Below are 13,917 nucleotides of genomic sequence, written 5' to 3' on the forward strand. Positions count from 1 at the left end.
TCGAGTCCAACCCCCTGCCAAGCAGGAAACACCATCAGAGCACTCCTGACATATGGTTGTCAAGCCTCTGCTTAAAGACCTCCAAAGAAGGAGACTCCACCACACTCCTTGGACATGACTAACCTAAGTTCATTCATTTCAATGGCTCCACTCTGAGTAGGACTAGAATGGTACCCTTAGGGATTCCCCCACTCTAGAGTCACCCTTCAGAGCCTGGTGCAAAAGATACAGACTTCAAAATTCTGAGGCCAGGATTTTGTTTGAATTCTGGGACAGGATGCAGTTCACAGCTCTTCCATACAAACATCCTCCAGGCTTTTTTCACCTTGGTGGTGCAATTTAAAGTGGTGGTGGTGGCGACGGCGGGAAGTACCGTATTTTTCGCTCTATAACACGCACCAGACCATAACACGCACATAGTTTTTAGAGGAAGAAAACAAGAGAAAAAAAATATTCTAAATGAAATAGTGGATATATGATTTTTGTGGTTCATGCTGTGGCCACAGACATGTGATCTGACAGTGAGTTTGGAGTAGCCCAATGCAAAAATCCTGAGGATCCATGTGGATCCATGCTTTGTAACCACGGAGGAGGGAAGGAAGGGGAACCATGGATCTTCTGCTCACGACTGCAGCAGATCCCCCCCCCGCCACCCGCAGGCATTCGCTCCATAACACGCACAGACATTTCCCCTTACTTTCTAGGAGGAAAAAAGTGAGTGTTATGGTGCAAAAAATACGGTAATTTCATTGCTGCCACTGTTAAAACAGTTGTTACATAGAAACCCTTGCCGATCTACTGCAGAGCACCCAGAAGTCTGCCAGTTGCTCCAGATCTACCTTCTGCCCACTCCAGGTTAGAATGCTGGGGGTAATCTAGAATGGGCCAGAACAATCACCCCCCTCCCCAAATGTTGGTTGTGCTACAAAGCAGAGGCAACCCTGTTATGTGGCTGCTAACCTCCTCAAGAAGGCTGGTGAATCTGTGCGCATTTCCTTAAGGCATCCCTGGAAAGCCCTTGTGGCATTGGGAAACTTCCTGGGAGTCAACCCGCTACAGCCTCCTTTATTGACTTCATTTATTAAGATTTCTTAGTCACCCTTCACCATAAAGCCCCAGGCTGGGTTACAAGGAAATAATTATAATACTATGTTAAAATCAGTTTAAAACAGTTTACATCGGAAGACTAGGGTGGGATCTAAAATGTATGCCTCAGCTGTCAAAGGATAAAGATGTGCATCTGCAGCGTATGACACAGTGCAGGTGCTGGAGAAACCTCAGGGAGAGGTCTGGGGCAGGAGGGGATTCCTCATATCAGAAATTGTGGTCAGCTGGAATGACTTTAAGCCGCCTTATTGTAGTCTGGTGATGCGTGACATAAAGGGGTCTGCATACTGGGCAGTGCAATGGAAGAAGGGTCAAACCCAGCCCCTTTCGGAACTTCACTGGCCTCCTAGGAGGGTCGGCTGGGTCTGCCTCTGACATATTCTTAAAAGTGTCCCTGTGACTCACTTCCTAGGATATTTTGGAATACAAGAAGAAGCAAAGGCCGCAGAAGATCCGGATGCTGGACGGGTCGGTAAAGACGGTGATGGTGGACGACTCTAAAACCGTGGGAGAATTGCTGGTGACCATTTGCAGCCGGATAGGTGAGGCTGAAGGTGCCATTAACGCCATTTCCTAGGATAGATTTTCCTGTGAGGAGAAATAGCCATTGGGGTCCCCAGGCCTAAACCTCACCTTTTACTGCCTGTCCTGGTAGGAATAATAACTCCAGAAGAAAAAGAAAGGGTGCTAAGTGAGTGTAAATGGAACTTGCTGGAGAATTTGGGGGGGGGGGACAACAGTTGGGGTCTTGAACCTTGATGCATGATCTCCATTCTAAAAAAATGTCCTGGAAACTTGAGCTTCTGATCCGGGTTTTGCATCCGAATATATGAGAAATGCCATTCTCAACCATGGAACACATTCTGGGGGTCTGAGACAAAAGTGGAGGGGGGGCCATGAATGTGACTCTTTATACAATAAGCCCACAACTTATTCAGGATTTACGTTCCAGGGGGGTCACACCTACAGCCAAAATCACATATAATCAAAACCCATTGGGTTCAATGGAGTGTGGGATTGCCATAGTCATTTCCTCCAAAACCCTTACCTTTTCCACCTCAATTTTATTTTTGCCACATGCCCAAGTTAAAAGCACACAAGTCATACAAAACTTTCTATATCCCCATGCACCTCTGCAGTCCATTCATGCAAGGAAGAGGCATTGCCCTGGTCCAAGGTTGCATTCCAGCCAGGCAAAAGGCCTTGAAGATACGCAGAGCAGGTTGGAGGAGGGTGTGTGGCCTGCAGGCAGTTCTGGGGCCCAGACTGGCAAGCCTGGAGGGCCACATCTGGCCCTTGGAACTTAGGTTCCCCACTTGTACCACGAATTGCTTCAATTTTCTATTCTTCCAAGATGTGTTCCCCAGTGGAAGATTTGCAGCCAGCATGTTGGCCAACCCGTGACTCAGAGCTAAAACTAAAGGGCTCCTTCCCTCGGCCACTCTGGATGTTGCTGGGGTGTGTTCTTAGTTGTTTCTTTAGAGCCCCTGTACCCCACTCTCCAGCCCAAAAGCCTCTTGCGGAAGCTTATGCACAGTCAATTAAAACAACGTTGTCCCTGCCTGTAAGCTTACAGTCCAAAAGACACAGCACAAAAGGAAAAAAGGATGTGCAGGGGAGAGGGAGGCAGGAGCCAACTCAGGAGCCAATTCTTAAAGTTAAATAGTAGTTCTTATAGTGAGCAGCTGGAATGGAAACTTTCAGGGATAGGATGCGTCTGATGGAGCTGGTCTTTCAGCAGAGCTGATGGCAAGGGCCCTGCTTCCCACATCTCCCATTGTCCCAGCCTGAAAGAATGACTGCAGGCTGAGAGAGAGCTTTCGTGCCACAGGGGCTGCCTTTCCCAGCTCTGTGACTGATAAGATCCCTCCCCTAGTGATGCCATGGACTGAAGTATGGCTTATCATTATAATGAGCTAAGCCACACCCCAAGCACTGTGGTTAGTAAAAACTAAGTGAGCTTCATAAACCATGGCTTGTTTCTAAGTGGTTAACTCCTCCTTGTGGCTGTACTGGAGAAAGGAGGAGAAGGGATGAGCATGCAGGCCTTGTGGAGCACCTGGGCCCAGTCTCATGTTCTAAATGGGCCTACAAGGCCTTTTCTTTTTAAAACAGACATTAGGACAGTGTTTCTCAAACTTGCGTTCCCATCTGTTGGTGGACTACAACTCCCATTATCCCTGACCGCTGGTCTTGCTAGCTAGGGATGGTGGGAGTTGTAGGGCCAAATTTGAGAACTAGCATTACATCCAAACTAGGCCATGGAGATCCCCGTGGCAGAGCAGCAGCCTTCTAAAAGAACCGCATTTGGGGTTTTCTTGCTTGCTTTAGACGAGGATGTAGTTTCGGACCAAATAGCCATGTTGAATAAGCAGGCTTAATTTGTTCTTGCAATTCCAGGAATAACCAACTACGAAGAATACTCCTTAATCCAGGAGAGCAACGAAGAAAAGAAAGAGGAGAGCACAGGGACCCTGAAGAAAGATCGGACGCTGCTGCGAGATGAAAAAAAAATGGAGAAATTAAAGGCAAAGCTGCACACGGATGATGACCGTAAGTTGTGTTCCCCAGTGCAGCTCTGTGGCCTTCCATAGTTTGCTGGACTCCAACTCCCATCAGCCCTAGGTAGTGTGTCCAACAGCCAGGAATGATGGAGTGGTCCTACAGAGGATGCTCAACATGTTCCCAACCTATGACTTGTCAGAATAAATAGAAACTGAAGTTGGTGACAGTCTCTGAAACCAGAAGTGAATTAACAGTAGCTCTGACTTGCAGAAAGTCAGACTGTGTGTGTGTTTAATAATTTGTGTTAAAAGTTTTCTTAGTTTATAAAAGTATGTGCCTTGTCTTTTTATCAGGTTGTGTTTTCTACAGATCAGCTACATTTGTTGTGAGACATTAGTGTTGTATGCAGTATAAGGTTGAGAAGAGAAGGGGGTGGGGATTGTGCCAGCGTCGCCTGGATATGTTCTCTAACTATTCACTTATTACGTTTCCTTGGTAATGAGAAGGAGTGGGGGGGCAGGGTGTGGTTGGTTGTCTGTGGTTGACTTCAGTGGGGTTTGTTTGCAATTGTGAGGGGAGGAGGACTTGTTGGGTCAAGTAAGCCAAACTGATTCATATGCTGTTGATGGGTTCTTGTTGTCTTGTTGGGCTGTGTATGTGATAAAGGGGAGCCATACTGGGGTGAAGATATCCTCTTCTATTTCTCCCCGGATCAGTTTCAGTTTGTTGGTTAGCTTTTCTAGTAAGCCTGTTTCCCATACGACTTGGTACCAGTTGTCCTTGTTCACTCCTGACAGGTCTCTCCAGTCTGTGAGGCTGAGAGTAGGGTAGGTGGGTCATAAGCTCTTTGTAATGTGAGTGGTCAATAGGATCTTGGAAAATCTTCAGTAGGGCCAGTTCTGGGGTGAGTTCTAATAGTTGTTTAGTTACTTTGCATATCTCTTGTAGGACATTTGTCCAGAAGGATTGGATTTGGGAGCATTTCCACTACATGTGGAGGTATGTGCCTGTAGAGGTGCAGTCTCTCCAACATTTTTGTGAGGTTCCTGGGTGTATCAACACCAGTTTCCGTGGTGTTAAGTACCATCTGTATGTGAGTTTCAGTGTGAGTTCCCTTCTTTTGGCTGAGATAGATTTAAAGGGAGGTTTAGACCACATTCTAGTCCATTGGGTGGGGTTACTTTAATGGCCTATGTTGTGCTCCCATTGTTTTTTGATTGTTTCAAGGGAGCTTGTAGGATTTTGGACCAGTATTTTGTATATTGTGGATACCATCCCTTTGCCTTGTCCCTTTGTTGTTAGGAGAAAATTTTCAAAGGTGGTCAAGGGCCTAGTTGCTGCTGATTTTACTACTGGGTTTTTTAAAGAAGGCATGCAATTGGTGGTGTGTTAGCCAGGGTGTCCCCTAGTTTGTCTTGTATTTCTTGTGAGCCAAATTCTCCACTGTGAACAATCAATTTTAGACTTTAAAAACGTATATTGGCTGCCAAGGAACAACTACCAGAAAAGATTAGTTATCAAGTTTCACCAGAATAGAACTCCAACTAAGGTTTTGCACATGCGAGATCATTTGGCAAAGTACCAAATATTATTGACAAGAGTTTTTAAAGACAGTATGTGCCCTCCATTGTGCAAACTAAGACGCAAGGAACAAGCATAATGAACAGTAATTACTTTGGTGCAATAAAGAGCTCAGCTAAGAACAGCAAATGCCAGAAGAGTGGAACCTCCCTCTCCATAGCAACAAGACCCGATTTAAATACCCCACAGAAAAAGGGAACTATGACTCAGTTAAGAGAGTCAGTAGACTTACAAGATTCTCCCCAGACTCCAAAAAAGATCCAGAATAAATGGTCCCTAGAACAGAAAAAGGACCAACGAAAAAAAGAGGCTGCAGATAATGTAGAAGCTACAGGACGTAGGGAAATCACCCCACTGATAGACACAAAGGCCCATAATGTATCATGCTGCTCATGTGCCTCTATGCTGACCCTGGAATCCCCATACTGTCCATCAGTGGATGAACCATTAGGAAGATTCAAATTACTAATTCAACCCAACCCAGATAAAGAGGAGGGGACTCAATTTACAAATGGAACACACTCAACAGGAAGCGGAACATGTCCTGCTTCCAAGGCAAAGTTCACAAACCAAAATACCTACTTCCAGGTTTGCAGCGTTCTTAAGGTTCATTAGACCTAACAAGAAAACGTGGCTCCATTTCATTTTTTGTTTGCAATAAACAAACCATAGTTAGGAAGGATTCAGATAAGCAAGCAAGCTATGGTTTATTAAACCAGTTTGCTAAACCACAGATTAGCACTGTGTGTGAACCAGGCTAGTGTCTCCCTAAGTGCATAAATGTTAAAGAATGTCCAGTGTTGAAGAACATGGATGTTTGAATGTGTTGGGAAACTGGAAAATACTTTAACTTTATTTATAAATCTTGGTCCTGCTGTACAGTAAGCGCTGCTTCTGACTGCTGCTTCCATGAAGCCTTTTGCACAACCCCCCTAATCGCCACCCAAAGCCCTTGGTAGCTAAGCCCCCAAAGTCCATCCAACAGAAACAACTGCACATTGCTTCCATTGTTTTACCCCTGCCTTCATTGCTTTCTCTGATATTTTACCATGCATGCTCCTTGGGGTTGGGACCTATCCTTTGCTGTCCAGGGAGCAGATTCTATGGCTGTGATGCCTCGTTAACATAGCAGCTGATGCGGCAGGGCCCCATTTGAGCTAGGTGAGGTCAGGACCCTGGACAGAGCCCTGCCTAGAAGGGAACTGTTGCTTCAGCAAGTTGCAGAAGCCTTCCTGAGGTCTTATGGAAGATGGCTGGCCTAGGCTTTGTGTGACCCCCATTATCCTCCAAGGAGCTAGCTGTTCTGCAGCTGTAGGTGGGTGATAAGGACTGTCCCTAGGACTGATTCTTTTGAGATTCAGATTCTAGCAATGGTATGGCTTCTGACCCGGAAGGACCTGTTGCAGGAATGGTGACACCTTGCCCAGGTTATCCTCCGAGCTTTGCAGTGGGTGGGTGGGCAAAATGGTTGAGGGTGATATCCTCTTCCATTTTTTACAATGCACTAGGCACACCCTGATGGCACCGTATAAATGTAATTGCATACCCAAGATCACACCATCCTTTCGCCTTTTACAGGTGCTCGTAAATCTGAGCATAAAAATACAGAGATGTTTCCCCACTTATTTGGTGTGTGCACTAAACCTGGTTAGCGAATGAGAGTCCAGAATCAGCCGTTTGTTTTGATCAAAGGCATGGCATGCAAGGGTAGGATCCTTTATATATTGCAATGGAACAACAGAGGTTCCCAGGCAACTACTACACATATTCTTTATCCTCCTCCTTTCCTCCTTCCTTCCCTCCCCCGCTGCCTTTCCCCCTTCTAGAATTGGCTTTTGACCAGCCTTGCTGCCCACTTCTCTTACTAGAGTAAGAAGTGCTATTTAGGTGTGGTGTGTGTGTGTGTGTGTGTGTGTGTGTGTGTGTGTGTGTGTGTGTGTGTTGCCTTAGTCACCTTAGATGCTGAAGGTCAATGCAGTGAGCTGCTTTCATATGCTGGAATCTGCAGTCCAAAATATCAATAGTGTTTGCAAAGGAAGCTAAAACAATCCTCACTTTGTTCTGTAACTCTGACAGCAACCCAAGATGATAGTTTACCATGCACAACTTGGCAGGGGCAAGGACTTCTTTATTTTATTGATTTTATTTTAATTCCGCAAGTGTATCCTAGCTTCACCTCCCATGCAGGTTTTAGAGTTGCTTGTCAGTTAAAAATCCAAACTGAGCAAAGGAGAAACAAAGCAATTTTACAATAGGTCAAATGAGACCAAAACAAGGCTTTTGCAGTGATCCTGTTCATTTTTTAATTCAGCATGAGATGTATAACACTGATGCCCACTCAACCGGCCCTGGTACAGGTCCCACATAATACTCGTTGCACATTTGTAAGAAATTGATCTTCCAGTGTGGCAGCACCTACACTTTGGAACTCCCTGCCTATTGATACCAGGCAGGCACTTTTGCTGTACGCTTTTTTTGCACTTGCTAAAAACATTTTTGTTCAGGCAAGCCTATACAGATAAGCAGAAATTTGACATGTTTTTTTTAATCTGGTTTTTAGTGTACTGTTGATTTTTTTTGAATGTTTTAAACAGCTGTTTTTAACTGTCTTTTTACTGATAATTCCATTGTTACATTCATTTTGTAAACTGCTTTGAGGCTGTTTTTTGTTTTTACAATCAAGCAGTATATAAATTTTATGAACTAAATAAATAAGCGTTCTCTAAAGGTTGGAACTAGTTGTGTTGTTCGTGGCAACCATTCAGCTGCTTTCAAGGAAGCTTGGAAGCTGCCGTATGTCCATTCAGACTGGCCGGCCGGCCCAGAATTGGTTGCTGCTCTCCAGGGCCAGGGACTCAGAAAGGTCCTTCCCATCGTTGACAGGCAACTGTCGTGCTGAATCAGCCTGGGCTGAGTGTTTTCCACACATAACTGGAATCCTTCAAGCCAGGGAGGGTGAGGCGTCATGTAGTTCTGTGGGAATGCGGAGGAAGTGCTGTGAGACTTTGAGTGCTCAGGCCAGCTCTCAAAGGAGCTTGATGACTGCAGACTGAGACTGCGGCATTTAATGACCCCTTGGGTTAATTTTTAAAAAGGGCTTCTGAAGGCCAAATCCATTTCCCTATCATTCTTAGCACGTGCAGAATACCTAGATGCAATGACAGTAAACTATGCAATCTTGATAGTTCCTGGACAGGATACTGGCCCAATTCCATTTTCCAGACAAATGCTGTAATCATGAGGATTGCATAAATCAATATGTAGTTATGAGTCTGGGGTGTGGCAACTTTCCTCACAACAGAAAAAAACACCCCTGCCGTTGGATGATAGAAATTATGGGTTGTATCCAACTAAGTTCTACTCAGGGAAGACCCACTGAAATCAATGTACTTAAGCTAGTCATGCCCATACATTTCAGTGGGTCTGCTCCAAGCAGGACTAACATTGGCTACAAACCCAATGACACAGGTGTTTTAATCTGGTATTTGTTTGTTGGTTTTAATTGCTAATCTTTAAAACCGTTGTTTTTAACAATGGTTTCATTGGTTTATTCCTTTTGTAAACTGCTTTAAGGTTTTTCACAATCAAGCAGTGCATAAACTTTATGAAATAAATAAACACCCACCTGCCAAAATATGAACTCTGTATGCTCTTAAAAATGCTCCTGTAAAGTATCTGTAGGCTAATAACATGCTCTCTGCTTTCAGAGCTTTCTGGTGGTGGTGATAAAACTTGTTACCAAGGTGCTCAACCTTGCTGGCATTCTGTTTAACTCCCTTTAAATGCCTTGACATTTTTGATTCAGTTGATTCAGTTTTGTCTGTGAAAGGCTGACAAAGCAGAAGGATACAAAAGTATTTGCTGTATTATATTGGTTAATGATGGGGTACGCTAATGATGTAGGCATACAAGCTTAATAACCCTGGGCATGCAAATTATCTTTCTTATTATCTAACTCCTAACTTAATCAAATAATCCAGCCCTCTTGGAGCCCAGGGACAACAAAACACCACCTGTAAAGTATTGGCTCTGACCATCAATCTGTTGGTAACTATTTGCATTTCTTAAGGACAGGAACCTTCCACCGGAGATATACACAAGAAATTGGCCACTCTCTGCTCCTTGCACACCTGTGGCAACTCTTAGGGGCCCATCAAAGCCCTGCTCTCTTTTGCTATGCAGGGGTGGGGTGGGGAATCACTATTTAACTACAATTGACCTATAATACAGTTCCCCAGCTAGATATGGGGCACGCTCCCCCCAGGTCTATTTTGCAGGTCCAGGAGGAGGATTACATGGTGGGACACGGGCTGCCCCAACCCTCTTTACTTTAGTCCTCCTGCCCACCCTTCCTTCCAGGCTCCCTGGCATTTCTTTCTCTTCTCCATTTTTCTCATGGCAAGCTCAGTTCAGTTAGACACCTTTGCAACGGCACTGTTGCCTGCGTCCCCTCCCTTCAAAGAAACTTCACAACCTTACAGGCTTTCAGGGACCTGCAGAGTCCACATAGCCCACCTCTCCCATCGCAACCAGGCCTGGGAACTCTTGTCAGCCTAGTGCCAAGAAGGGTCTCTGGATTGGGCCCCTGCTTTTTTCTATCAGGCCTGGGAGAGGAAATATTGTTGCTTTTCCTTCCCCTTTAGCCTTCTCGTTTCTAAGTTTAGCCATGCTGATCCTTGAGGGGGCCACTTTTATAATTATTCCCCCTCTGTCTACCAATTAGGCTCTGCTTGTTTGTCTGCTGCCTCCTTTGCATGCTGTGTTTTCTCTGTATTTGGTAGGTGATGCTTTCCAGGGGCGGTTTTAGGGTAGTGTAACCGGTTCAGCTGCACTGAGCACCGTGCTGCAGGGGTCGCCACAGCAGTGGTGTAGAACGGAGCTCAAGAGCCAAAGGGGCGCTGAATTTTAGCATCTCGCAGGGCGCCACCAAAATTTGAGAGCTCACAGTCTGCCACTGCTCTTTCAACCTCAGACTGCCCCAGCTGTAATTCTGCTGCTGGTTCATTTTGAAAACTGTCTTATTTTAATGAATTCTTTTTCATTCTGCAACAATCTGCATAATAAACAATATTTCTACATCATAATAACAATGCACGTTCTTTGATATTACTCTCTGGTCTGGCATCTGAGGACCAATTCCTCCATGCAGGGTGGGCAGAGTGATACAGTGGTGCCCCGCAAGACGAATGCCTCGCAAGACGGAAAACTCGCTAGACGAAAGAGTTTTCCGTTTTGGAGGTGCTTCGCAAGACGAATTTCCTATGGGCTTGCTTCGCAAGACGACAGTGCCTTGCGAGTTCCTGCTGATTTTTTCCCCTTTCCCCCCCTTTTTCTAAGCCGCTAAGCCGCTTATCAGCTGATCCGATCAGCAGATAAGATGCTAATAGCGCTAATCCGCTAATCCGCCAATGGGCTTTCTTCGCAAGACGAAAAAACCGCTAGACGAAGAGAATCACAGAACGGATTCTTTTCGTCTTGCGAGGTACCACTGTACATCCCCCCCTCCCCACTCCAACATATGTTGCTGGACTCCAACACCCATCAGCCCCATCCAGTGATCAGGGATGATGAGAGATGTAGTCAACCCCATCTGGAGGGCTACCCCTGTATAAAGTGCCCAGTGTAATATCCTCATAGAACAGTGTGACTTCAAGCTAAAGATTTCATTGCACGTGTCTTCCAATACACAGGCATACATGTGTGCTTATATTTAATGTGCAGTCAAAGACACGTGGCAACAAGCTGCCGCTAACTTGCTATAGAAAGAGAATTTGTTTTGATTAAAACAGATTCAGTTTTGCTGGGGGCTGGGAGTTAGTTTTTGTATTGCCCTTGCCCTGTCTTACAAGGTTGTTGTGAGGATTATATACAATGCTAACTAAGTGCCTGGCATTGTTATTGTTTTCAATATTTATAGATGGTTTTTCACCATAAAATGGTTTACAAATCAATAATAAAATGGCACATGTCAAATACTATGGGGTTTAAAACAATAAAAAGCCACAGGTAAGAATGTGAAATTGGCTTGGTACAACTTACTTAAAGTGCCTCCTGGAATACAGGTATTGTATATATAAATGATAAATACAGTGGTACCTTGGTTCTCAAACTTAATCTGTTCTGGAAGTCCGTTCCCCAACCAAAGTGTTCCAAAACCAAGGTGCGCTTTCTCATAGAAAGTAATGCGAAATGGATTAATCTGTTCCAGACTTTTAAAAACAACCCCTAAAACAGCAATTTAGCATGATTTTTACTGTCTAACGAGACCACTGATCCATAAAATGAAAGCAATAAACAATATACTGCAGTCACGCATGCACGCAATCAATCAATAGCTGAACTGGGTTCTACACAGTCACAAAAACTAAACAAAAAAGCCACAAAAATGCAAAATACAGACAGACCTCAGCCTAACACTCAAATCGGAAGCGTAACATTCAAAATGGAGCACATTCAGCTTCCGAAAAAGGTTCACAAACTGAAACACTCACTTCCGGGTTTGCAGTGTTTGGGTTCCAAGTTGTTTGAGTACCAAGGCGTTTGAGAACCAAGGTACCACTATACGATATATGTAGCGACAGTGGCCGCACCCCAGGAGTGGCTTCAACTGGCCGGTCTCAAACCTTCAGTGAGTTAATGACTTCCCCTGCATGCGAAGACAGGCTGTGGCAGATTGAGTGGAGAAGACCAATAGTGGGTCCAACAGTTAAGCAGGCAGTTTCTGCATGGGTTGTAGATGGAAGTAAAGGCAGCTGAGGCTCATCAACCTGGGAAGGGAGCCCATCTAGGAGAAGGAAAACTATTATCCTAAACCTCTGCTGCCTTGCGGGATATCTTCAGGAGGAGAAAAGACCAAGGAGTAAACAAATCTGGAGTGGAGTTCCTAAGACGGTTGGATGGCGCCTTGTACACTTCCTTCCAGCAACTCCTGCAGCCAAGCTGGTGCCAAACATATTGCTCTGCTTTCCTTTGGACCTCATCAGCAAGGCCGAGAGGCAGTCCCGGACCTCAGTGGGCATTACTAGACTTGTCCCCAGAGAGGTGCTGCTTATGCAGCGGTTTGGCTTTACCTCCAGAGGCGCTGTCTTGAGACAGATGGATGCAGACAATGAAGTTGGCTTCCTTTTGAAGAGTTATCCAGAATGTGTATCTACCATTTGGACTCTTTTAGAAGTTTGCATAATTGTATATCCATCGTTATAAGGGACGTGGGTGGCGCTGTGGTCTAAACCTAGGGCTTGCTGATCGGAAGGTCGGCTGTTCGAATCCCCGCAACGGGGTGAGCTCCTGTTGCTCAGTCCCTGCTCCTGTCAACCTAGCAGTTCGAAAGCACGTCAAAGTGTAAGTAGATAAATAGGTACCACTGCGGTGGGAAGGGAAACGGCATTTCCATGCGCTGCTCTGGTTCGCCAGAAGTGGCTTAGTCATGCTGGCCACATGATCCGGAAAAACTGTCTGCGGACAAATGCCAGCTCCCTCGGCCAGTAAAGCAAGATGAGCGCCGCAACCCCAGAGTCGTCTGCAACTGGACTCAACTGTCAGGGGTCTTTTACCTGTCTTATATATCCATTGTTAGTATATACTTTGAATTATAAACAAGACATTTGCCATTTCATTTCATGTTCTTGAAAGCGGGTACCCTCTAGATGTTGCTGGACTAGAGCTCCAGACACGCTCTCCAATTGCTGGCCATGCTGGTTGGGACTGATGGGAGTTGGAGGCAAGCTACACCTGGGGCACCTGGTGGGGGAAGGCTATGTTACTGAAATACTGACTTCTCAGTGTGTGTGTGTGTGTGTGTGTGTGTGTGTGTTGGTTGGAATGCCTAGCTCTTGCATTTGCAAGAAGAGGGAGAAAGAAAGGTGCCCACCAGATGTTTTGGACTACAACTCCCATCAGCCCCAGCTAGCACAGCTGATGGGAATTGTAGTCCAAAGGGGATCAGGTTGGCAGAGACTGGGTGATAGTAATGTGCATATTGTGAGTCTTTTTTTTCTTTCTCCGCTTAGTAAACTGGTTAGATCACAGTCGAACGTTTCGGGAGCAAGGAGTGGACGAGAACGAGACGCTGCTGCTGAGACGCAAATTCTTCTACTCGGACCAGAATGTGGACTCGAGAGACCCTGTTCAACTAAATCTGCTTTATGTTCAGGTATGCTAGAGCTGGAATCAAGAAATCCCTCTCCAAGCCCTACTCTCCTTGCCAGCCATCCCAGCTTCAGAACAGAAAGAAGCCTTTGAGCTACAGTTCAGACATACATGTTTATCACTTGTTCACAGCAACATCCAGGGGTGACTTACAAGTGTGAATACCAAGGGGCTGGATTTTCTAATAGGCCAGGAAAGGAATGTTCTTTGTTTCTGTAGAACAGGCCAAATGGAAGGTGTGCTGCACTATATCTTTCTGTCCTTTATGAAGGGTTAAGTTCATTCTTCCATTTCAGACCTTCCTAGGAGGCAAATCAGACAATTTTAAGATAAGTTGACTGTTGGCTGGTATAGATAAGTTCTTCAGCTAATAAGGTACTTTTATTTCCGCTAGCCGCAAAATAAGATAAGGAGGCCTTTTTGAATCATTTTAATGCTAAATGTTAGGGGGAAGTGTTAAACTAAAGGAATTTTCTAAATCCTGTCTATTTGTATTCTGAGGGTTTATCCCTGCCGTATTGGACCAACCTTTTTGCCCTCTGTGTTTTGCACATAGGTGCTTTATGTTTATATTAT

General features: G+C 45.1%; 1 protein-coding gene across 5 annotated transcripts in view; it reads left to right on the top strand.

Moving 5' to 3' along the window:
- The window catches only part of TLN2 (talin 2), a 184,411-nt gene that overhangs the window by 70,679 nt on the left and 99,815 nt on the right, over positions 1-13,917 (top strand). For all 5 annotated transcript variants that reach the window (XM_081170483.1, XM_081170485.1, XM_081170481.1 and 2 more), the window contains exons 4-6: positions 1,520-1,649; positions 3,508-3,660; positions 13,203-13,345. In XM_081170483.1, coding sequence (XP_081026609.1) covers positions 1,520-1,649; positions 3,508-3,660; positions 13,203-13,345 — 426 coding nt within the window. The remainder of the gene's footprint in view (positions 1-1,519; positions 1,650-3,507; positions 3,661-13,202; positions 13,346-13,917) is intronic.

Source organism: Podarcis bocagei (genome assembly GCF_964188305.1).
Source record: "Podarcis bocagei genome assembly, chromosome: 14".
Classification (NCBI taxonomy): Eukaryota; Metazoa; Chordata; class Lepidosauria; order Squamata; family Lacertidae; genus Podarcis; species Podarcis bocagei.